Here is a 24675-nt window from a genome sequence, read left to right on the forward strand (position 1 = left end):
AGTGTCTAATTGGGCGAGGGGGAATGCAGTCATCAGAACAGCAGTGGTGGTGGAGGTAGCTAGTGCTTCATGCATGCATGCTTTCTCTACGCTAGCCTTTATACTAAACACTTTACCCACATTAATTCAGTTAATCCTCACCACAACCCATGAGGTTCTGTTTTCACACTGTAGTTTCTAATGAGGAAACTCATCACTCATAGAGATCAGGGTTTGCTGAGGTTCCGTGGCTAGTGATTGGTGAGCTGGGATTCCAGTCCAGCTGTTGGCCTTCAGAGCCAGTGCCACCCACACTACCTTGCCATAGAGACTGTAGGTGAAAGAGAGAAGCAGGCACAGGTGATGGGAGGAGCTACTGTATCCCACTTGGAGCTGAAGGACCCGGTGCATCCCAGGGATCACCTGGCATTAGATGCAGGCCTGTGCCCTTGACTTTGGTGGCCCCGTTTTGTGCTATAGAACTGTCTCCTCTCTCCATGCCCTCATTCCCAGCAACACTCTTGTTTTCACACCCACCTTTCCTTCTTCTTTCACCTTTCCTGCCTACTTTGCCCCAAGCTCATGTGAGCTTGAATTAATGGTTATGGACACTCACCCGTAGTGTATTGCATAAATTGCCTTTGGCCTAGTATTATGACTGTCTAGGCCTCTCAGTTATTTGTGTGATATTTAGTGTCCTGGAAAGGCCTGCAAGGCTTCCTCTAGTCAGTCCTCCCTCACTGTGCCATGAATGTCGATGTCAGTGAGCTGCTCACATTCTCTGTGTCCATAGTGATAGTTTCTTCTCTAATATCAAGTAGGAAGCCTCTAGTGCAAAGGTGTTTGGTGTGTTCCATGGTGGCGGCATTGCCGTGGATTTCTGCTGGCCTGCTGGAGGATGGGGGGCGGGTGCGGGGAGGGAAGGTTGCCTCCTGAGCTACTGGAGTGAGTGTTTCCTGAGCCTGGAGCAGCTTCTGCAGGCAGGTTGGGCTTGGGAGCCAGCTGAGTGGGTTGGAGCCCTGGACTGCTGCGTAGTGGGCACCTTGAGCCTCACTGTGCCTCCCTGGCAGGCTCTCGGCGAGGAGTCTGTAACGTACGGATTTGGTGCCTGCTGTCAGGAGGCGTTTAGAAAATGGCCAGTTTAGTGTTGTTCAGTATTATCATTTCTTCCTCCTTCCAGTGGAATCATCTCTCTGAGCTGTCTACCCTGAACGATCTCTAGGTATTTGTTCACTGTGAGATTCCTGTTGACTACAAAGATTCCTGGAACCGGGTGCAGTTCACAGAGGGGAGAAAGATAATGGGGGACGGGTCACTAAAGACAAATATGCCATTTTATGTTTGGACCCAGCCGTAGGGGATATAATTTGACTTTAAGCAAATTTAAAACAAATGGAACTAAACTAAAATATTTTTCTGTGTTTTCTTTTAGGAGAAAAAAGCAACTAACAAAACACAGAAATAAGGAGGATTATTCAATATGCAGTTTGCAGGGTATGTTTCGGAGCCAGTAAAAAGTCACCTTTGCTTTATGTAACCCACGTCTTCACAGTTGGCATTGGTGTTCACAGTGTGAGATCCTCAGAGATCAAAAAAGATTTAGTTGTTTCCTACACTAACTCACAATACACTTGATAGTGAGATTAGACAGTGGCCTAATACTTTAAGAGATGCTCACTAACAAGGATATTTTTCCTCCCAACCTTCAGTGAATTATGATGTCCTGTTTTTAGGAATACAATTGTCGTTTTATAGACACTGAAAAGGGGGTATGTGTATAAAGGAAGTAAATTCTTTGATAGTGAGAGTGAGGAATCATTTCACTACAGGTAGTCTTTCTTTACAAGATTCGTTCCCATGAACTTGCTAGTAGATTAAAAATTATTTCATAGTGCCCTTTGCTGGCACAGTTCTGAGAAATCTCATAGAGTGTTAATTGTGATTACTTCTGGGTACCCCAGAAAAGACTTTTTTCCTTATCTCTCTGTTTACTACTCTGTAATAAAAATTTTCAATTAATTAAATTAAAAAATTTAATTTAAACAGATTTATTTATAAAATGTGATTTATATAGCCACTTTCCAGGAAGTACATCTAAACTAAAGTGATAGATGAAAAAAATATGTATTATATAACTTGGGGGCATCCTGAAGAAGTTTGTTTTGAAAACTGAAGTTGTATTTGCAATAGTAACATTGACTTGAGTAGAATTTTAAGAATAATTACTGCCCTTATAATTAATTGAAGTTAAAGATTTAAAGATACTTTTCTGTCCCCTGGAGTTAGCTTAGAGTTCTATTTTTGAAAATTAAATATGCTTAAATTAAACTTTTTGGGGGGGAACTACTGTCCAAATAAAGTAAGATCTTACCATTTAGATTTTCCTGTTAATCTTATTAAAATTATTAGCTCAGATACCAAGGATAACACACAGTATAGAAAAAATTTGCTTCCCCCCACAAAACTTAATACATACTACTGGTTTCGTTTTTGTTTTTTTTGTGTGTGTGTGTGTTTTTTTTTTTTTTTTTTGGCGTTACCTACTCGCGCTCTTTAATCTTCTTTCCTCAACTCCTAAACTTCCCCGCCCTTACTTCTTCAGCAGAAGGTCCACATTGGGCGCCTCACGCCGCGAACCCTCTCTATCCCCCAACTATTGGGTGATTCTGCTCTGGTTTCTTATTTAAACAATCTTAGGAACAATTAATAATTTAGTTTCTGAAATTAATGTGCAGAAACAGTGTAGCATAATGGTTCAGAGCACAGGTTTTAGTGTCAGACGCCTCACCTCTTGTGCCCACTGGCCTGTAGCTTAGGCCAAGTTACTTACTACTCTGTCCTCAAAACGGGGCCACGAGTCCTTATCTCTGAGAGCAATTGTAAGGATTAAATGAGGATGACGAAAAACATTTCGCATGTTTTGACTTATTTTGTTTACTTAAATATGTATTGAGGGGAAGGTAGTGATTCATATCATTTTCATTTGCATGAGAGATTGACTTTATGCCTCTTAGAGTTGACATTTTAACTCTTAAGATAGTGTCTTAAATGTAACATTGTTTAGAGTAGTCAAATGTTTATAAAGGGTGTGGGCTTTGAAATGAAAATTCAGTTTCCATTTACTTATTTCAGACTTCTCTTAAAATTTTTCTTTAATGAAATTATAAAAGGAAATGTTATAGAAACTTAATTTTGTTTCTTCTCTTATTTTGTAGATGCCCATGGCAACATTGAAAATGAATTCCTTATTTTCACCAGATATTCTTCTATGAGAAGACACGTTTCAAACAGTTTGAATAGTTTTTATTCTGTTGGACCAGCATGGCAGGATTCAAGCGAGGATACGATGGGAAGATTGCTGGATTGTATGATCTGGATAAAACCTTGGGCCGAGGTCACTTTGCAGTGGTTAAGCTTGCCAGGCATGTCTTTACAGGTGAAAAGGTGGCAGTAAAAGTTATTGACAAGACAAAGTTGGACACACTAGCCACTGGTCACCTTTTCCAAGAAGTGAGGTGCATGAAACTGGTGCAGCATCCCAACATCGTACGTCTCTATGAAGTGATTGACACCCAAACCAAACTGTATCTCATTCTGGAACTTGGGGATGGAGGAGATATGTTCGATTACATAATGAAACACGAGGAGGGACTTAATGAAGACTTGGCCAAGAAGTACTTTGCTCAGATAGTTCATGCTATATCTTATTGCCATAAACTCCACGTGGTTCACAGGGACTTGAAACCTGAGAATGTGGTCTTCTTTGAAAAACAAGGTCTTGTGAAGCTGACAGACTTTGGTTTCAGCAACAAATTTCAGCCAGGAAAGAAGCTCACTACCAGCTGTGGGTCTCTCGCATATTCTGCTCCAGAAATTCTGCTTGGGGATGAGTATGATGCACCTGCAGTAGGTAGGTCACCTGCCAATACCTGCTCACTTGAATTCTAGTGGCTAGAGTGCAGTGGGTCAGGTCAGTTGTTTTGTGTTTGTTTGTTGTTGTTTTTTAAATCTAAAAATAATTCCCAAGAGAATTTCTATTAAATGCATCTTAATGAACAGATTGCGTTTTATGAATGCCATATATAGCCCTAAAGTTGGCCAATAGTTTACCTTTTAAGTGGCAAATGTTTATAAGGTATTTTTGTCAGAACAAAGGAAAACAAGTAAGTTATCATTTAAGGTAATCTCTTATCTGGTTATTATAATTTTTTTAAAGGTCTGGGTGCTTTTCCAATCTTCTTAGGTTCTTCTAGTCATTTCCTTTCTGGGAATCCCTTTAACAGTCACCGAGACCCTACTGTAAAGGTACTACAAATATTACAGTGCAATGTGAAGAATTTGGGCATTGGAACCATTTATTAGCTGTGACCTGGACATTGTACTTGATCTCTTGGCTTCATTTCTTCATCTATAAAACAGAGATCAGCTACAGGCATCGTAGTATCATGTACAACAAGACACTGTTTTTCAAGTTAGACTATGCGCTCTGGACAAGAAAGGGCTAAGAAATGGTTTCTGGAAGGCAGGTAGCCCACTGCAGATGTTCCTGAGGCGTGTAGGGGTTGTTTTTACTTCATTTTTAGTAATTATGGTCTGGGAATGAAAGTCGCTATGCTAGAAACACACTGCACTTTTTCAGTGTCCACATGCATGCTACCAAATGGCAGTCTTAACACTGTAATTTTAAGAATAAAAGCAATTTCAAAATCAGGTGATTAGCCCCAAATGATCCTTATCTGCTGAGGTGAGAGCAGTTAGCCTTCCGCATGTTCAAAGCATGCACTTGTATTTGTTTTAGAGCTGCGGTTGGTTCTTCACTTTCTCTGGCTCAGTGATACCTTACGTTTTGATGGACACATCTTAAAATTGTGTGCTGAAGCATCTTCAATTATTCCTTCTCTGGACCTAACTTACTCCTCGTGAAGGACATCTCAGAATCCTGTGTGCATTGAAAAATGACTGTCTGGTCCATCCGAAGAAGTAGAGTAGTAAGACGTAAGCTGAGGCATTCTGGACTATTGATTTCTAAGCAGCTTATGGTTTGTATAATAAGTGAGTTTTGGGAAACGTAGACATATTCAAGCCGAGAGTGGTGTTAGACTAGAAGCCACGTTTAATGCACTGAGGTAGTTATTCCTCACTCTGCTCTAGTCCTCGGATAAAATACCCCACACACCCTCCTTAAGAGTCTTCTAGAGCAGCAGTCACCAACCAGCCGGTGGTCCGTGAGGTCCAAAAGGTTGGCGACTGCTGTTCTAGAGGATCTAGAAAATGGGTGGCCCCAGAAGACCTGATTGCAGCATTACATGTAGAATCTGTTCAGATATTTAAATATTTTACCTGAGAATTTTGTAAAGGATTACTCCTTCCCATACAGATAACAACCTGAGCCACGATACCTTTGGATTAGAACTTTGACGTAGGCCTGAAGGATTGGAAATTGAGGTTCTTTCATTTCCCACCTCAGTAGCCGCCCACTAGAGGCAGATGTCCTAGCAGTGGCCCAGTGTTTCCCGACCTGGTTAAAGTTTCTATTAGTTACTCTTCCACTGCTGCCCTGGACACATGGGCCTGATGGGTTCCGGTTGGGAGACCTTAGGCGGTGGCACAATTTCAGTTCCGAGCGTGAAGATTGGGATCATGTTTTGAGGGAAGATTTGTGCCTCTCCTCCACACAGGGAAGGAAGTTGGTCTGTTAAATTTAACATAGTCCCTTGTTTGTTTCATTTTAAAGTAAACGTAAAGCTTGCATTGTCCTTGCCCAGCAGAAGCTGCATGGCCACCTGGGTCCCGCACAGCCACACACGTGGCATTCAGTTGTCAAGAACTGGGAATGAAAGTCGCTATGCTAGCATCGGTTATGAAAAGCATGTGCATACAAATGTGCCACACACGCTCCAAACCCAGCCACCAAGTGCAGCATCACTTACTCTGAAAGATGCCTTTTACAAAGTATAACATCGTCGTGAGTCATATAAAGCCACGAGCATAAACAAAAATCCTCTCCTAAGCTTTCTGAAGTTGCACATGCCTGTGAGAAGTGACATTCATTTCTGAAATCAGAGTTCATTGATCTGGCACGAACTCTGTAAATAAAAGCGCTTCATTTATTCAGTGTTAGTTCTGCATTCACAATGTGCGGGCTTGTAATGTGAATGTTGTATGATTGTATTTGGGAAGCAGGTAGGCAAGCTGCTGTGCCCTGGGTTTTATAATTAAGCTGCTGTTGAATTTAGTGTGAGTAATAAAGATTCTTGAGCATGAAATGTTATGGGTGGAGTAATCTACAGGTACCATAAGGATGGTTATTTCAGGCTAACTCAATCATTGATTCTTCAGTGATTGGCCTGGAAAAGGTGGTAGAAATGGTTTATGAGGTTTGTTTTTTAATATATTTTATTGATTTTTTACAGAGAGGAAGGGAGAGGGAGAGAGAGTTCGAAACATCAATGAGAGAGAAACATCGATCAGCTGCCTCCTGCACAGCCCCCATTGGGGATGTGCCCGCAACCGAGGTACATGCCCTTGACCAGAATCGAACCTGGAACCTTTCAGTCCGCAGGCCGACGTTCTATTCACTGAGCCAAACCAGTCAGGGCGATTTATGAGTTTTGATGTTTTTCCTACTACATGTTTAGTTCTGCTGCTTATTGCTCTCCCTGTTACATACAAGCCCAGGTCAAATGAAATAGAGGTGGATGCCCCTTTGAAAAGGATAATTTACTCCACTGTACTAGTGGTGTGGTAAGATCTCAGCTCGCCACCCATCCATTTCACTAGGGGAGATGAAAACAAAACACCCACCTTGCCTGGGCCCCACCCCTGAAGATTCTGATTCCGATCATCTGGTGTGGCCACACCCAGGAGCTTCCCTGGCTTCCAGCGTGCATCCAGCCCACCTACCGTTGACTTGAACCCTAGATTCCCGTATTTTTAGTTACTAGTGGAAAAACAATCCAATATTCTAATTCTACTGTTCTTTAAAGAATAAGTGTTAGGGACGGAAATATAACATCTAGCTTCAGAAAGTGCACAAGAATGTGTAGTTGTTTTTCATGCCGAAAGAAAGCTGTGCTCATCAGTTCCTTTTCATCTGCCCTTTCATTCAGTCTGTTCACGTCACCCCTCTGTTCAGAACACTTTCAAGACCTCCCATTTCATTCGCAACCAAAACGAGAGGCGCCCCCCACCCCCACCCCCTGCTCGGTGCCCAGCGTGGCCCTCAGAGCTGGCTTCCCAGCTCTTCCCTAATCCCTCCCACTGTCTCCCAGCTGCCTGCTCAGCTCCAGCCACTCCGTCTCCTTGCTGTGAGCCACAATCCACACTCAAGCCTGCCTCAGGTCCTCCACCTCCCCTCCCCTGGCCGAGGGCACTCTTGGCCCCCATACCACTTCCTGGCGGCCTCACCATCTGCTCTGCAGGCGGAGGGCCCCACCACTGCCTCTCTCCTGCCTCACCTGACTCATTCCTCTGGTCTCTCGCTTCCCCTGGTGAGATTGGGGTAACAGTAGTGCCCGTCTTAGGGTTGTTATGGGGTTAGATGAATGGTAGTGCCTGTGAAGTACGAGCTAATGGCAGAGGCAAACACAGCCTCAGTGGTCAGCGGTGCTGCTCAGCACCTCCCCTTGGAGGGATCGCAGAATGACACGTTTCCTTGGTGCTGTGGCTGCAGTCCCAGAGCCTGTGCAGGGATTGCGGCCTTCTTCCTTCCTTCTGAGGCGTCTTCTCCTCCTTGGGAATCTGTCCTCGGGAGAATTTCTGAAACGTTGGCTGCCGTGGGAAACTGGGAGGCAGGGCAGCCCGAGACCTTTGCTCCTGTGTTTCTCTGCCCCACGGTTGTAGTTGTATTTCACTTTCCGAATGTCAGGTTGTTTGTATTTAGGGAGTAGGTTAGCTTCTAACGTAGGCACTTTTCTGAGTGTGTTAAATGTTAGATAAAATAAAACAAAAGTCTTGGTATTTATTTGATAACTGGTTAGTTTCTTGGAACTTCAGAAGAGCTTTTCAAATCGCCCAAATAGCCACTGTTTTAATACAGGAATCCACGTAGAAACTGAAGCCACATGCTTTCACCTCAGAATGTAGCAAAGGAGAAGGAACCCTTAGCCAGGTGAAAACATCGAATCGGCTTGGGTATTTTTTAAAGTGTTTTTTTTTTTGTTTGTTTCTGAGGGTGTGGGGGGTAGGGGAGAAGAAACATAAACCTGTTGAAGAAAGTCTAGTTTATAGAACAGAAAATCAGTAGTTAGAACAAACTTTAACGCAATACATTTGGAATCCTGTTAGAAAACACATCGCACCCTAGCCGGTTTGGCTCAGTGGGTGGACCGTTGGCCTGTGGACTGAAGGGTCGAGGGTTCGATTCCCATCATGTGCACAGACTTCGGTTGCAGGCTTGATCCCTGGTCCTGGTTGGGGATCGCGTGGGAGACAACCAGTTGATGTGTCTTTCCCACATTGATGACCTCTATCTTCCCCTCCTCCCTCCCTTCCACTCTCTCTAAAAATCAATGGGAAAATATCCTTGGGTGAGGATTAACCACAACAAAAAGAATACACATCGCTGCGCAGACTCAACTCCAAGTGGCCAGGTGGAGTTATTGTCATGGTTTTAAGAATTGCTGCAGAACACGTGTGTACTCACGTGGGGGTCTGTGCTTCCTCACTCTGTGCTCGCTCCGGGAGGCCCTGATGGGACCAGGTAGTGACAGTTCCTAGGGAAACCCTGTCTGCTCATGTCAGGAAGTGGCTTCTTGAGAAACAATAACATTATCATGAAGAGTCGCTTCTTGGGTTTAGTTCTTTCAAGGGCGGGGGCTCCTGTCAGCTCCTCACAGGTTAAGGATGACTTCGGTGGAGAAGGTGAGGTGGAGAGCAGAAGTGGAACAGGTGCCACAGAGCTGAGCCCGCTCAGCAGCAGAGATGCGCCAGTGCTCATCACAGCTGGGACTCCCAGGCGTGTCCATCACTGTGTTTACCTCTCTGATTGCCACCGTTCTGTGGAACCCATTTTCTATGTCACTCACTTTGTCTTACCTAATTTATCTTGATTTCTTAGCCTTATAGTGATGTGATGTACAGTCCAAAACAGTGCCTAATTTAATAGTTTACAGGGGTTTTTTTTTAAATATATTTTATTGATTTTTTACAGAGAGGAAGGGAGAGGGATAGAGAGTTAGAAACAATGAGAGAGAAACATCGATCGGCTGCCTCCTGCACACTCCCTACTGGGTATGTGCCCGCAACCAAAGTACATGCCCTTGACCGGAATTGAACCTGGGACCCCTGAGTCCGCAGGCCAATGCTCTATCCACTGAGCCAAACCGGCCAGGGCTAGGTTACAGTTTTAATTTAAATTTAAGAGTGATTTAAACTTGGAGCCTCAGGAGGACATCAGGGTGTATGGTGGTGTCTGCTAAGAAGGAAAACAAGAGCGTGGAGCGAGACTCTTTACAGAAACGCGGAGCCCTGGTGCATGGGACGCCCCAGGCACAGGGTGGGCACACCGGTTGGATAAAAAGGATAGAGGGGTTGCGGGTGGCTAAAAAAAGAGGGTGATGAAATGCAGAGGGCACATGCCCCGATTGCCTCTTCCCTTTGGAATTGGATGGGGGGATGCCAAGTCTTGCACACTCCAGATGGCTCCCTGTCCCTCTTGCTCAATAGTAGGGTCCTTGAGAGAGGGAACTGTGTGTTTATATCTTATCTGTGCCCCGTCCTCATCACCTGGTAAACAGGACAAGCTCTCAATGTTTGTTTAACTGAATCAATATTACAGGGATGAACTAAAGAAATGAAAATGGTGCTCGCTTCGGCAGCACATATACGAAAAATTGGAATGATATAGAGATTAGCATGGCCCCTGCACAAGGGTGACACGTAAATTGGTGAAGTGTCCCATATTTAGAAAACAAACCAACACAAAGAAGTGAAGATGTACGTTCTTCTAAACTTCTTTAGAGTCTAAGGGTGGTCCCCTCCATGCTCCTCTTGGTCTCTGCTCACATCCTAATGCCTTTCCTTGCCTTCTGTGTGTGCATTTAGGGAGTTCTAGACTCACTGAGTCTGACGAAAGCTGTGATTCCCTCTTTAGAGAGACTCAGGCGTGGTCTCACAGGTATGCTATGGACCACATGAAGCCCTTTCTCACCAGGTGGTTATTGTTTTTTTTTTTCTTTAATATGTTTTTATTGATTTCAGAGAGGGGGAGAGAGAGAGAAACATCAACGATCAGAGTAAACAATTGCCTGTCTCCTGCATGCCCCCTACTGGGGATCAAGCCTGCAGCCCAGGCATATGTCCCGACTGGGAATCGAACCGTGACCTCCTGGTTCATCAGGTCGATACTCAACCACTGAGCCACACCGCTGGGCCTCACCAGGTGTTTTTTTAAAAGGCCAGATTTTGGAAAGGTACAACGTTGTCACTGTTGCTTCACCCCGGTATTTAGAAATAGCTTGAGGGGTTGTTCTGGCTAGGTGGGAATTCCAAGACAGCCAGAGCGTCCAGACCGACTGTCTGGGAATGTACCCAAGTGGGTCCTGGAGCTCTGGCTTTGTGTCCCTTTTCCGTCGAGAACCCTCAGGTTTGTGCTGAAGCGGGATCTAGAACTTGAGGGAGAAGGCCCGTGGCCCTGGCTTTCCGAGACGAGACCCCTGCCTAGACACTGGGATTCTGTGGCTCCACCATCCCCCTTTTCCTTTCATCACATTTTATAACTATTCAGGGTTTCTTATGAAACATCAGTGAGTGTAATGTTTGAGTTTTTAAATCCTTGAAGGAAGTTATTTGTGCTAAAAATGACAAAAGAATGCCTGCTGTAGCCACTCATGCTGTGGAGAGTGGTCTCTGCATCCGTGCAGGGAGCCTCGCGAGGCGGTGGCCCCAGAGCACAGGCTGAGCACACCATCTCGTGAGGAGGGCCGTGTCCAGGCCTTCCTGCCTTTTATGTTCCTGTAAGGAGCTTTGTGCTTATTCAGTTAAAGTGTGTACACATCATAATATTCTCTCAAACGCAGTCAATTTTTAAAATTTTTTACAAGTAGTAAATGAATGCTCTTATAAGATAATTCAAATAATACAGGGGTATTTTGAATGAAAAGTATAAACTCCTTTTTGCTTCTCCGGCCGTCTCCTGCACTTAGAGGTCACTGTTTTTATCAGTCTTCACAGGCTGTGCAGCGATCCGTGTCCCACTGTTTGCCCAGACCCCCCTCTGACATTACCAGAGGAGTGGTGGTGTGGCACTTTCCAGAGGAGAGAGGTAAGATGCATAAAAACCAGGCCGGGGATACATAGCTAATGAAATGGCCCAAGTAGAATTTGAACCCACGTCTCTGCTGAAAGAAATCAGACCGCGATCTGTCTCAGCCTGGTTTATCTTTCCCTCTTCATCCGTCAAGGTCACTTCCCGAGTGGGGCCAAGGTCAGAGCCATGAAGTTCCTTGTGAAAGGGCTGAGTGGCAGTTGTCTCCGCTTCTCTGGTTTGGGTTTGTGAACCTGTGCAGTCCCCCAGTGCGTGATTGATAACCTTTTGACTCCTTGAACTTTTTCCTGTTTTCTTTTACTTGTCAAACAAGTTTGCACAAGGTCTTGAACAGCTAAAATGAAATGCAGTGTCTTCACTGATCACCCCCACCCCATGTGCACACACTCCACACTCCTTACTCTCCTTTCTCTCTCAGCTGCTCTTTGAAGGACAGGAACCGTCCGCCTCCACTTCAGCTGCCTTTTAGGGGCTGTGCCCTGTTGGGCAGGACTACCTCCTGCAGGGGACACACTGGGCATCTGAGGTGCTCTGAGTGATGGAGGGGAACAGAACACCTGTAACTACAGTTCCTGGTAGTGATGCTGAGTCGCCAGGTGGCCCAGCTCGCCAGGTCACTCGGGGCCTCTGAGGGTTCTAAGCACAGGCCCTGGCAGGACCTCCCTGACGGGGAAGTCAGAGAACCCACAGAATGGAGAGTCCGGGATGTCTCCAGGAGTTTGATTGGGTGGAGTTGCACTGACCAGGCTAGAGCACAAATGGAGACAAACAGGTTGGGTGAGATGATAAGCTAGTTTGGGCAGCATTGATGTTTGATGTGGGAAAGACATCTTTTGAAGTCAATATGGGACGATGGGACGCATCCTTATTTTTATTTTTTAAGAGAAGAAATAATCCCCTTGTTAAGTAATAAAACTACTTCTCACTAGAATGTTGATAAAACCAGGAATAACGGAGACATCCTAAAACATGGACTTTTCCAAATTCTTCATTCCTCTTCTGCTTGTATTCCTACTCTGTTCATTCAGATGATCTACTTTCAGAATGGTCTCTAGTCATGTCCCTTCGAACCAGCCACTGATCTTGTCCAGAAAGGATACTTAGGAACTAAAGCTCTAGGTGATGGTGAATGCAAATGAGTAGTTTTGACTGTGTTGTCAGGAATTCACATCAGCAGACCAGAGGCCAGGGGTCCTCAAACTTTTTAAACAGGGGGCCAGTTCACTGTCCCCCAGACCGTTGCAGGGCCGGACTATAGTTTAAAAAAAAACTATGAACAAATTCCTATGCACACTGCACATATCTTATTTTGAAGTAAAAAAAATCAAAACGGGAACAAATACAATATTTGTATTTGCATGTAGCCCACGGGCCGTAGTGTGAGGACCCCTGCCATAGGCCTTAGGTTTGTGAATATTATTCCAGAACTGGGGTTCCTAGGTTTCATCCTCAGACATCTGCAGCCATCCTTGCTGTTCTAAGAAAGCATGGCCTTTTATGTTAGCGTCGGGCCATGTGTCCGTTGCTGGTGAGCACAGTTGGAACTGAGAAGTGGTTGCATAAATCCTGCCGGTTGTAAGTGGTGAAAGGTGCCGGTCCCTGCTTCCCTGTCATGGTTTGAGAACATTCTATTCCCACTGCTTCTGCCATGACTCATGGCTACACTGATAAAAGAGACAGAAATAGAGGTTTCCACCTAGAACGTACTTCTGGCCTTCCGTTTTTATTACTCTCTAATCCCCATTTTTTATTTTTGCTGTCTAGAAAATTCACTTCAGAAATGTTTAGAAAATCTCCGTAGTGATGACATTCCCCCCACCCAATCCCCCGTGGCAATTGCTTGTCCTCAAATTAATCATTAGCTTGTTCCTTTATTTTGTTTTCATTTTGATCTTCTCAGCCTGCTCGCAGCGAGCCTTGTGATAGAAACTCCACCTCTAACGCTAGAAACAGCAGAATTCAGATGGTAACTGGACCTGCTGAGATTTGGCAGAGGCGACCTCAGTGCTCATGGTCGTGCTCTGAGTTCCAGCTTGAAAGCCAGTTGGGGGACCAGCAACTCCACCCTTTATACTAACACAGACTTTGCTATCTTGCACCCCTTTCTACAGTTCCATGAGTTGGAAGATGTTTTATTTTTGGAAGATTTAAAAAAAAACAAACACAACACCAAAGGGCCTGATCAGTGTGGCTTAGTGGTTGAGCGTCGACCTAGGAACCAGGAGGTCACGGTTTGATTCCCTGTTGGGGCACATGACCAGGTTGCAGGCTCGATCCCCAGTGGGGAATGTGCAAGAGGCAGTATCAGTGATTTTCACTATTGATGTTTCTATCTCTTGCTCCCTCTCCCTTCCCCTCTGAAATAAAAATATATATATATATATACACACACATGCATACACACACATACACACACACAGAATTGTATTTATTGATATTTCCTTGTTTCCATTTTTATTAACCAAGAGTCTATAGCTAGGTATGAAATCAAAACATGTGCTTCAAGTAGTATAAACATCAAGCTTGATTTTTCAGGTGTTTGATTGGTGTTAGTTAACCTGTGCACCTTTACTCTGAGTAGAGAATTCTTTGAACCTTTTTAAAGATGAAAATAATGTGAAGTCCCTGTTCCGTGCTCTTTCTCTCCCCTCCCCACCCCAGTCCCCCAGTGACAGACTCCGTGGATCCCAGTGCTCCTAGGATCTCAGGCTGAGGCTGTGATCTGTACCTTGGGAGTTTGTAGTTTCATTAGCAAACTTTTTTAAATGAGAAAAGATCACTTAAAATACCCACTAAAATGAATTTTTATTAAGAAAAGTACTGCCTCCCTCCCCATTTGTGGGGGAGTGTGATAGAGAATCTGTCCCTTCTTGATGTCTGGTCCTGGGGACCCCAGCTCCTGACCATCCCTTTTTTTTAACCTGTGTTTTTAGGCCTCCCCTGTTCCTCTCGCCTATTTCCAGGAGTTTTTCTTCTCTCTGCTGGCTTTGTGCCTTCTTGAGCTTACCTACTTTCTGTTCCTGTTCCCTACTGTCTGTTTCTCACAGTGAATTGGAGCCCTGTCAGGGCAAGGGTAGCTCCATGTCCACTGTGCTGTACCAGGGCCTGCCCCGTTTGAATGGGCGCAGGGCAGCAGCAACCCCCCTCTACCTCTGGGTCCTCCCTACCTCCTGTGAGGCGAACTCTGCCCTGAGGACTTCGCATGGAGCCCATTTCAGTCCTTTCCAGGCCCACAGCAGCTCTAAGAGGAAGTAGATCACTGTTACTGTTCCCATGTTAAAGGCCGGGACTTGGTTAAAGTCATACCACTTTGCATTTGTTTAGTGACACTTTTTCCCCGTACCTTTGGCCCTTAGGATGAAAAAATAAAATGATTCAAAGACAAAACAGAGTACAAAGAGAAATAAAAAGTCTGGAAGATACGTACATGGAATAAATGTCCCCTGAATACTCGTGTTGTCAGAGGGTCGTTTGCCTTCTTTTATTTTTAAAAAAATATTTTATTGATTTCAGAGGCGAAGAGAGAGAGAGAGAGAGAGAGAGAGAGAGAGAGAGAGAGAGAGAGAGAGATCAGTGATGAGAGATCTCCTACTGGGGATCAGGCCCAAAACCCGGGCATGTGCCCTTGACCAGAATGGAACCCGGGACCCTTCAGGCCGCAGGCCGACGCTCTGTCCACTGAGCCAACCAGCTAGGGCTGGATCGTTTGCCTTCCAAAACTGCCCTCTTGGTGACACCGTGTTCCCCAGAGGCGCTGCCCCAGACCATGGCGCTGCACTGTGCATGCACTGCATTTCTAAGTTTCCCAAACGTAAGCATTTCCATGTTCAGAAATTGTTTGAGCCCTCACTGGAGACAGTGTGTATATTTATGTTGGTTTTATTTTGTGACTCCTGGTCATGCGTCACTTCCTAATCAGCAGTGCTCGTTTGCTTGGGCAGATGGTCTTGAAGAGAACATTGCCAAACAATTGGACGTGCCTGTTGCTGCTGAGGTTAATATTTAGCAGAAAAGAAAGTTGTGTTTAACCAAATAAGGCTTTGGGCATCATTAGTCGATATTTGGTTTGAAAACATCGGTTTTGTGTAATTGCACTGTCATATAGCATCTCCAGTTTAGCACAGAGACAAAGTAAAAACCAAACCACTTGATCCACAGTGAAAGTAGGAGGTGGTAGAAGAAACAATGAACCAAATTCACTTTATAGAACTTGTGTTTGTAGGATGTCTTTGGAATGATACGGATATACTGTAACTCAAATAGAATACATATTCACGGCTAGGTTTGGGTATAGTAGTAAGTAGCATTAGACATTATCAATATTAACAACAGAAGAAAATTTTTGTTTTAATCCTAATTTTTATGTTTATGCACATTTTTTTGTAAGCCATTTAAAATCCTCCTTCTTTGGGAAGGAGTTAGTCAAGTGTATATTATGAACAAAAACTTGCTGAAAAATCCCCCCATGCAATGAGCATTGGGGAAAAGGTGGGTTTAGGTGATAGTTGATATCTTGTAAAATGAAAGGCATATGCATTAAAGGGACAATAATTGTAATTGCCTTGCTCACAGTGGTGGCTTGAGAGTTGGGGCAAGGTGACCAAAAACAGCAGGTTCAATTCTACAAAGAAGGTTAACTTAAACATCAACCTATATAAATTTCCATTAAAAATCTTCGTAAGATACTAATGGGGTGATCAGTTCTTCTCACTGGATGGTTAAAGAGCAGGTGCCACTAGCCACATTACTTGGGATGGTTACTTTGAAGGGGGATGGCCCTCTGGAGTCCAAGGTCAAGGTAAAGAAATGCGGGTTTACTGAGTAGAATGGTTGCTGAGCCAGTGAACTGTCCTGGGGCAGGGGGACCCACAACTCATGGATCCAACAAGTAGTGCCAGGTGGGCCGCTCAGGGACACTGCAGAGCCACGGGTTTGGACTGAAAGATCCTTAGGTCCCTTTCATTCTCATTTGCATAAATGTTTTCATTTTCGTGGAGTTTTCTACCTGCTTCGCTAATTTCCATTGGAGCATCCTTAGGAAAATTTAATGTACATATTAAAAACCACAGTATGTATGTGTGACTTTTGTGTTTGTGCCTTTATTACCCTCTTTGTTCAGTTTGGACCAAGGAAAATATATTTTATTACCAAGGTTTAATTCTCTTGGAAAATAACGTGGAACCTACATTATCTGGGGCATTTACGCTGTAATGAGAGCAGCCGCGTGTGAACAGATGTGGTCACAAGGGCCGGTGGCCTGCTCCTCCGTTCTCTTCCAAGCCTTTGTGGTCCGGAAGCTTCTTGAATTTCTCTCTTATGTGAATGTTGATATAATCTGTCTATACTTTAGTTTTTGGAATGAATTAATTTATATGATACCCTTCTTAAATGGATTTTTTTTTTCATCTGAAGACCTTTTTGCATCTGATAGCTTTGTTTTTTATTTCATACAAGAAGTAAGGGATTATTTTTTATTATAGGTGTTAGTCTAGTGCTAGAGTGAGAGGGTCCTCAGATGTGACTGTCCAGCCTTGCATCTGCAGGGTGCCACATGCAGATATTGGAGAGGTGGTTGCCCAGCCTCTGTGGGAACATTTGCAGTGACAGGAAGCTGCTACGTTTCCCAGTGCTTTAACGGCTGTATTAAGTAGGTCCTTCCTGCCGTTTTTAGGCCAAAAAGTGTGCTTCTGGTGACTTACACCTTTAGTCCTAGCTTCGTCCTCTCATTGACACCCAGGAATATTTCCTCATTGACAGCCAGGAATATTTCTTCATTGACAGCCAGGAACATTTCTCTCCTCTCCAAGCTGTAATTTTCTCATCTTTAAAATTATCATGAGTTGCAAGATCTGGTTATCTCACCAGGATCAAGGTGAAGAACAGCTGAGATAATTGTGACCTTAGGCAAAATCCTGTCCGTGTCTCAGAGTATTACCCTCTGGGCTTCACCTCTGCTGTGTAATGTGATGGGGAAACGGCCGTGCCTGCCCATCAGTTGGTGGACCTTGATAGACACTTTCCAGTTGATGTTCTTGTCATTAACAAATGAATTAATTCATCTCTTCAGTCAACATTTATTGACCATTCACCGTGTGCCTGGCACTTGCTTGGGCCTTAAGTGAATTAAACAGTGAACAAAACAGATGTCATCTCTATCTTACTGGGGCTTAACCTTTCTTCCCTAGTCTTTTTACTTTGAGATGTAAGTGCTTTTGACTGTTCAAAAGAAAATAATATTGTTAGTCTCCTTTAACGAAGTGTCTTTAGTTTTCTGACTAGTACAATATTTAGCAGTATGTCTTTGATTCGTAGATATATGGAGTCTGGGAGTGATCCTTTTCATGTTGGTGTGCGGGCAGCCACCCTTTCAAGAGGCCAATGACAGTGAAACATTGACAATGATCATGGATTGTAAATACACGGTCCCATCCCATGTGTCTAAAGAGTGTAAAGAGTAAGTACAAAAAAGTGTGTGTTTATTTTCTTTTTTGAACTTAATATTTCTGCTCTTGATAAGTGTGTTTTGGGGAGTTAACCCCAGAATATGATTTGAAATTTAATATTAGCTACAGAGTGTATTACTGTATTGCTTAAATATGCCAGTTTTCAAGAAGCTCATTACGTGCTGTTTCAGTCTCCAGGAGAGGGGGTTACTTTACTTGAAATGAGACATTACCGTGAGAATTACTCTTCTCTGTTTGCATCAGCAACGAGGACGACCACCGGGAATTATTTTAAGTTCCAGAGAAGAGTTAGGGCATTTCTGAAATAGACAATCAACACAATTTTAGGATTTACATAGTGTGTCTCATAATTTTATTCCCACACTCCTCCTCCCAGTTAACTAAAGAGCTCTGTTTTGGTTCATGTGACTATGGGAAGCCAACCAAAAATACACTCAAGTTGATTGTCTTGGATTTAAAGTACCACACAGCACCCTGATATGTGTAGTAAGAAATATAGTGGAATAAAGGAACTGTTGGAAGTTCAGGATTTCATTGATGTTGTGGGTGATGCTTTGAAATGAGCTTGGCTGAGAGTTTAGCCACCACTTACAGGACTTTGCTGTCGTAACATAGATTCAGCTGGTAACTATGTATGTTGCCAGATGGGAAGTAGACTTCTGGGGGAATCACTTAGTGATATAGAAATGTCTAATCACTATGCTGTACCCCTGAAACTAATATAGTATTGAATGTCAACTGTAACTGGGGGGTGGGGGGAGGGGGATAGAAGGAAATCTGAGTTTGAAGAATCCTTTCTCCAGGCGGAGCCCCATCTTAGGCCATATGGGCCATCATTAAGAACTTAGGTGTTCAAACTCTCTGGATTCAAATACTAACTTCTCCCTTTACTAATGATGTGAGAATAACAGAACCCACCTTTTGGGTTATTGTGAAAACGAAATGAATTAATGTCTATAAAAGTTCTTAGCTCAGCCCTCAGCACATAGGAAGCACCTGATATGAATGTTGATGATGGGGATGTGTATGCCTTTACTATGAGTCTTCTCTGCCCCAGGAAGCAGGATATATGTTGTGTGCATGTTACATGTTTGTAATTCAAGAAGTATCTCCACAGCCTCTACTCAAAAACTTATTTTTATATTGAAATATGTTATTCACAAGAATGTTTAAATGTGTCTGTAATAAAATGAACACCTCTGTACCTGTTATCCAGCTTAAGAAATGGAAAGGTTCTAATAACTTAGAAGCCTCTGTGTCTCCCTCCAAGAGGAATTATCTTTAATAATCATAGGACCACTCAGTTTTCTACTTTCTCCTGTGTCAGTTTTGCTAAGTTGTGTTTTTCAGGGAACTCATTCATTTTTTTTTTTAATGGAAAAGCAAGCAAGAATTTATTGACCATAGCAAAAATATTATGGGGCCCTTAGAGGTTAGGGAATACGAGCCTTGGGAGAAGGAGAGAGAGAAGGGAATGGCAAGGGCGTGCTCCCTGGAGGGATAGTGCCAGGAACTGGTTCATTTTATCTACATTTTCAGATTTATTAGTCTCAAATATTCATAATCTCCTCTGATTACATTTTTAAAGTCTATAGATTAGTGGGGTTGTTGCCCTTTTTCATTCTAATATTGCCACCTGTTGCCTTATTTTTTGTCTTGTGCAATCTTGCCTGCGGTTTATTATCTTATTAGTCTTTTTCAAAGAACTACCTTTGTTTGAACAATGGACTTACTTCCCTTTCCAGCCTGATCACCCGGATGCTACAGAGAGATCCCAAGAGAAGGGCCTCTTTAGAAGAGATTGAAAACCATCCTTGGCTTCAGGGTGTGGACCCTTCGCCAGCCACCAAGTATAACATCCCCCTGGTGTCCTACAAGAACCTCTCGGAGGAGGAGCACAACAGCATCATTCAGCGCATGGTGCTTGGGGATATAGCGGATCGAGATGCCATTGTCGAGTATGTTACCATGCACCTGTAGGGGCCATGGGTTCGGATGCTTGGAACGGGCTCTCTCTGTATTGGCAGGACCTATGGCAGTGTGTGATGGCTAGAGACCCAGCTGACAGGGTCATGCCATTTATCCCTGGAGTTCCCTGCCCTGGTCCTGGCTCTTAGGTTTTATTGTATTTTGCTTATTTTTGTACTAGTGACCAAGGGGTGTCTCATTGAGCGCTGTGGCCTTTCTCCCTTCCTTCTGGGGTGCAGCCTGCTTTGTATTCCAGTATGTGCCTTGCCCATAGCAGTATTCTCTTCATTCCCATGTCCCTCACTGGTTCTCACAGTGAGCAGGGAGAATGGGGCAGCATCTCAAGTCCCCTAAGTCAGGGGTTGGCATGTGGGGGCCAGTCATGCATTTATGTAAGTAGAGTGTTAGTGAACCACGGCCGTGCCCATTCATTTATGTTTTGTCCACAGTGCATGTGCTACAGCAGCGTATCTGAGAGACTACATGACCCTTAACATCTGAAATACTTGCTCTCTGGTCCTGAAGAGCCCCTGCTGCCACCACCTGGAACCCACAAGTTATTAACTAAGTCCTTGAACAGCACAGAGAGACTTCAGAACCTCAGGGGCTTAGAAATCACCTAACTTTTAAAAATTACCTGAGCAGTTTAGAATCGAGGATAATATAAAGATGTGCTTTGCTTTAGCATTGATTCATTTCTATAGGAGGTCCTAGCTTTAGAATATGAAACACTTCCACAAAGGAAAAGTCAAACGTTATTTAACCCATTGGAACAGCTGGTACAATAGAAAGAGTGGGCTTGCCAAGGACACACACTTTAGTAGTGCATAGAAAATGATTGTTCGTTTTTGAGTAGATAGAAGGCTATTTTTGTCTCCTGAATTGCCTTAATGTTTTTAGCTTAAATAAATAAATAAATAAATAAATAAGTAGCTGCCGTGGTGTCACAGAGCTATTTAACTCACGTAAATTCAGTTACAAACCCAGAAGGAGTCTCATCAAATGGTTCAGGAGGTTCCATGTGCCCGTCCACCAGTGAGCTTGCGCCAGAGGGAAGCGGGGATCTGGACGCCTGAGCCGCCCTTCCAGGCGGTCTCGGTCTTCCTGCGCCCACAGCGTGAGCAGTGTGAACCCTCCTCTGTGGGTGACCCTGCATCAGACTCGAATGTGTTGGCTCTCGTGGGCTCTTACTTTGGAGTCTGTCCTCAGCCTGCCCGCCCACCCCTGTTAAGCTGTGGCCCAGGTGAAAAGTGATCCCCATGTTTCTTCTTTCCTACTGTTCATTGTGTATTTTCACTAACGACAGAAAGTTCCCGAAAAGCCTGGCTGCATAGTTCTGGGCCTGGTGGGCCCCTGTCACCTGCTCCTGCTGTTGCCTGGAAGGCCAGCTGCCGGGGAGCAGGCAGGGCCGCCTCGGAGGGCCAAACACCCCCAGCAGCTCCCAGCCCCGGTGGCTGCACTCGGTTCTCAGAGCATCAGTTTTGAAATGGATGAGTGAAGACATTGACAGAGAAGATGCTAATGCCAGGCTCTCGGTTACATCAATGATAATGCATTAACATGTAAAATTCCAATCAATGCCAGGAGAGTGTAAGAGTAAAAACAGATTTCTGTGGTTGGTAGTAGTGTTTCATACACATTCACAGAACCCACTTCACACTTCTGATGGCAGCAAGTAAGCCAGCGCAACGAAAACAATCACTTTGACACAGAGTAAAGTTGGGATAATGTGTACATTCATGAAGCCTCATTTCCTTTTATGCACCCAAACCTGACATCTAGCCCACATGCCATCAGCATTTTGGATTTTTCTTACTAACTGAATATTTTTATGCAGTTTTTTTAGAGTTTCAAAAGTAATCTAAATACTAGGTTTTTTCTTATTTGTGATCTTTCTTAATTTTAAAGACTGAGCACTGGATCCATTTGCTTGGACTGCACTTTAAAAGCATCAGTTCTGCTTGTAAAAATCTGCTACTGAGGTCTCTGCACTCTCCCTGTTTCTCCAGAGCCCTGGAGACCAACAGGTACAACCACATCACGGCCACGTACTTCCTGCTCGCCGAACGGATCCTGCGGGAGAAGCAAGAGAAAGAAATCCAAACCCGGTCTGCCAGCCCCAGCAACATCAAGGCCCAGTTTAGGTGAGAAAAAATCTTCACTGATTTTAGTAAGTTAACGTTTTGAAATAGTGAACGTTGTTTGTTTGCTTGCTTAATGCTTCCTAACTCTGGGGCAAGATTGTGAACAGTGATGGGGGCTCTCCACACGCGTGGGGGCTGGGACCCTGCGTCACCAAGGATGCCGTGGGCTCCTGGGCTCCGGGGGCTGCGGCTGCTGGCCTGGCCGGGAACAGGTTTGGAGACGGTCTCAAGCCAGCGTGTCTGTAGTTTATTTTCATTAAACTCTTCTAGGTCTGACATGTATTAATAAGTTCATTTCTTTATTCTTTTATTCCAGGAACAAGGCCAGTTTTCCCTCAGTTATTTGAAATAACTTTTAAAAATAACAGGGCATTTCTGGGCCATGATGTTGTCTCAGGATTTCAGGGATTTGACAGTCAGATTAACCAGTTGATTTATTGTCTGATGACCTGGGGAGGTCACTTAACCTATGACTCAGCTGCTGAGTCGGCCTGTGAAGTGGGAGGAAGCACACTGCCTGCCTCCTGGGGTGCGGTGAGAGCCAGATGAGTTAGGGCCTGTGGGGTGCGTCCGGCCCGGCTCCCTGTTGCTGCCTTTGGTAGGACTATCACCACCCTGTCTCTCTTTTCCTCCCTCCTTCCTGAACTCTCCATCCTCCTCCCCAGTTTCCTGTTCTCCTGCCATGCCAGCTTTCCGCTTAAAACCAGAGCGTAGGAAGGGTTACCTTTGACACCATCATTAGGAAATTTATTAGAATTCATATCCAGATAAAGTAACCCCTGGATCTGTAGTGATTCAAAAACCAAAGGACGCTCCCAATTCTGAATAATTCTCTACTCGTACATCCAACAATGAATGATTATATGTGTGTGAATATATACTTATTTAAAAAGAGGAGGAAAACCATTGGGGTTAAATTCCCTGCAGTCACTTGCCATGCTAGGTTGTTGCTTGGGCTGGGGTGACAGGAGAGAGAGAAGAAAGCAGTCCTGGTGGCTGAAGAAGAAGAGAGTGAGAAGTCTGAGCTGGAAGCTGAGTGTAGGAACTCCGTGTCCTGCACACATTCTTCTGTAATGGAAACTAGGCACGCTGTCAGGTGTCGGCTTGGAAGAGGCCTGGGCCCAGGGAGCCAGGGGACTCCGGGCATGAGACAGAGCAGGAGAGTGACACGGAGAGGGTGGGCCAGCCTCGTCCTGCTGAGCCCTCTGGTGGGAAAGCACAGCCTCCGAGGAGCTGGGCCACCAAGTCGGGAGCCACCCAGTCCTTTCGGAGAAGGGATCTTTGGATTCGAGCTGTTGTCTGTTCAGTGAGACAGAACAGAGCTCAATCTAAACGTGATCAAACAGTAACTGAGTTAAATTGGTTTTACTTCTGGAAATGGCAAAGCCAATAGCAGCTTTAAAGAAGTATCAGAGCCTCCCACAGTGTTCCTTTACCCTCCTGGGGATTCTGGAGTGGAGACACCCTGCAGGCCCGTCTTCCTCCTGTGTCTGCTTCCTTGCCTTCTCTTTACATCACTGTGACCTCAATGTCCAAACCCTGGGCCTGACTTGGCTCTGTGGCTGAGGATGCCTATGGTCAGCCTGACCACTACAGCTGTAGCCTTCACCCATCCTGTTTCCGGGGGTGGGGAGGGGAGGAGAGAAGAGCCTTTATCAGGCTGTGCCCCTCCCCATCCTTCTCGAATGGACTGGCTGCTGCTCTGGCGAGTCAGTCCCCCGCCATGGGCTCCCCCATGGTCGTGGGGTGATGTTCTGGTAGCTGCTCAGCCTGAAAGCACAGTGTGTGCGGTCTGCTCTGCAGGACCTCGAGGCTCACCGGGAGTGGGCGCAATGGTGTTGGTGGAGGACAGACGATTTTTCCAGAGACACTGCTTGACCTCAAACACATGGAACACTCAGCTTCTATAAACTACCATGCAGTGACGATAGCAAATGGCCCTCCACCCTCGAGGGAACGTGATCCGGCTCTGAGTTGGGGGCAGGGTATCGGCTATAAATGCCAGGAGTTTTACCAGCTATAGATTTAATTAGGTGTTATTTCTAGGATAACATAACTGGTGTGAAATGAAGATGTCGTCGTGTGGAAGTGGCTGTTGTAAACGTGTCTGGCATCTGCTGGTCCCTGGGCAGGGAGGACAGCTGAGAATTCCAAGATGTTTATTCAAAACAAGCCAGAGACCTCATTTTCCAAAGTCTTTCTCTTTAGCTACCAAGCAGGGTTCTCGTTGCTTGAGTGACCCCAGATGGGGGATAAACTCAGAGTTTATGTCATAGTGGACTTTGCTATCCAGTACTCTTCCTGATCATTGAAAATGCAAGTATTTCTATTTTGCTGGTTGCATTTTTTTAATTGGTGAGGAGATGATATATGCCAGCATTCACCGACTCTTCTCTCCAACATTCTCATGTTAAATCCATTCAACTATTTCCATTTATTTTTGTAAATACCAGACTTTTACAAAAAGGAGGTCTGGAAATTTCAGGTGAATCTTCTTGGCAACACACCATCACAGGCTGCGACCTCAGACCCAGAGGGACAGAGTGTGTGGTGTTCAGGTTCTGCTTTGGTGATGACTCCCATGTGCTTTTAAAAAATGCTTTTCTTGGGGCATACACTGTTGTAGAGGAGAGGCGCCCCTGGCAGACCCTTTTCTGACAGCTGGGACAACGTGCCCTCAGGTGTCCTTGCTGACCGTCAGGGGGTGGCATGAGCTTGCATGGCTGCCGTTTCTTTTCTTGTAAGTGTGCAGGTTTTGTCCCGGTACATTGTGTCTCATGTCCTTCAGCAGTGTCTGCGTATGGTGACATGACGTGTCCTTTCCCATCTGTTCTGCAGGCAGTCGTGGCCCACC

At 44.7% G+C, this 24675-nt stretch overlaps 1 protein-coding gene across 1 annotated transcript in view; it reads left to right on the forward strand.

Moving 5' to 3' along the window:
• Positions 1-24675, forward strand: part of SNRK (SNF related kinase) — a 37213-nt gene that overhangs the window by 9037 nt on the left and 3501 nt on the right. Inside the window, exons 2-7 of the mRNA XM_006765102.2 lie at positions 1412-1473; positions 3195-3889; positions 17558-17699; positions 19455-19667; positions 21687-21821; positions 24660-24669. Coding sequence (XP_006765165.1) covers positions 3301-3889; positions 17558-17699; positions 19455-19667; positions 21687-21821; positions 24660-24669 — 1089 coding nt within the window. The 5' untranslated portion in view covers positions 1412-1473; positions 3195-3300. The remainder of the gene's footprint in view (positions 1-1411; positions 1474-3194; positions 3890-17557; positions 17700-19454; positions 19668-21686; positions 21822-24659; positions 24670-24675) is intronic.

Source organism: Myotis davidii, unplaced genomic scaffold, assembly GCF_000327345.1.
Source record: "Myotis davidii unplaced genomic scaffold, ASM32734v1 scaffold81, whole genome shotgun sequence".
Lineage (NCBI taxonomy): Eukaryota > Metazoa > Chordata > Mammalia > Chiroptera > Vespertilionidae > Myotis > Myotis davidii.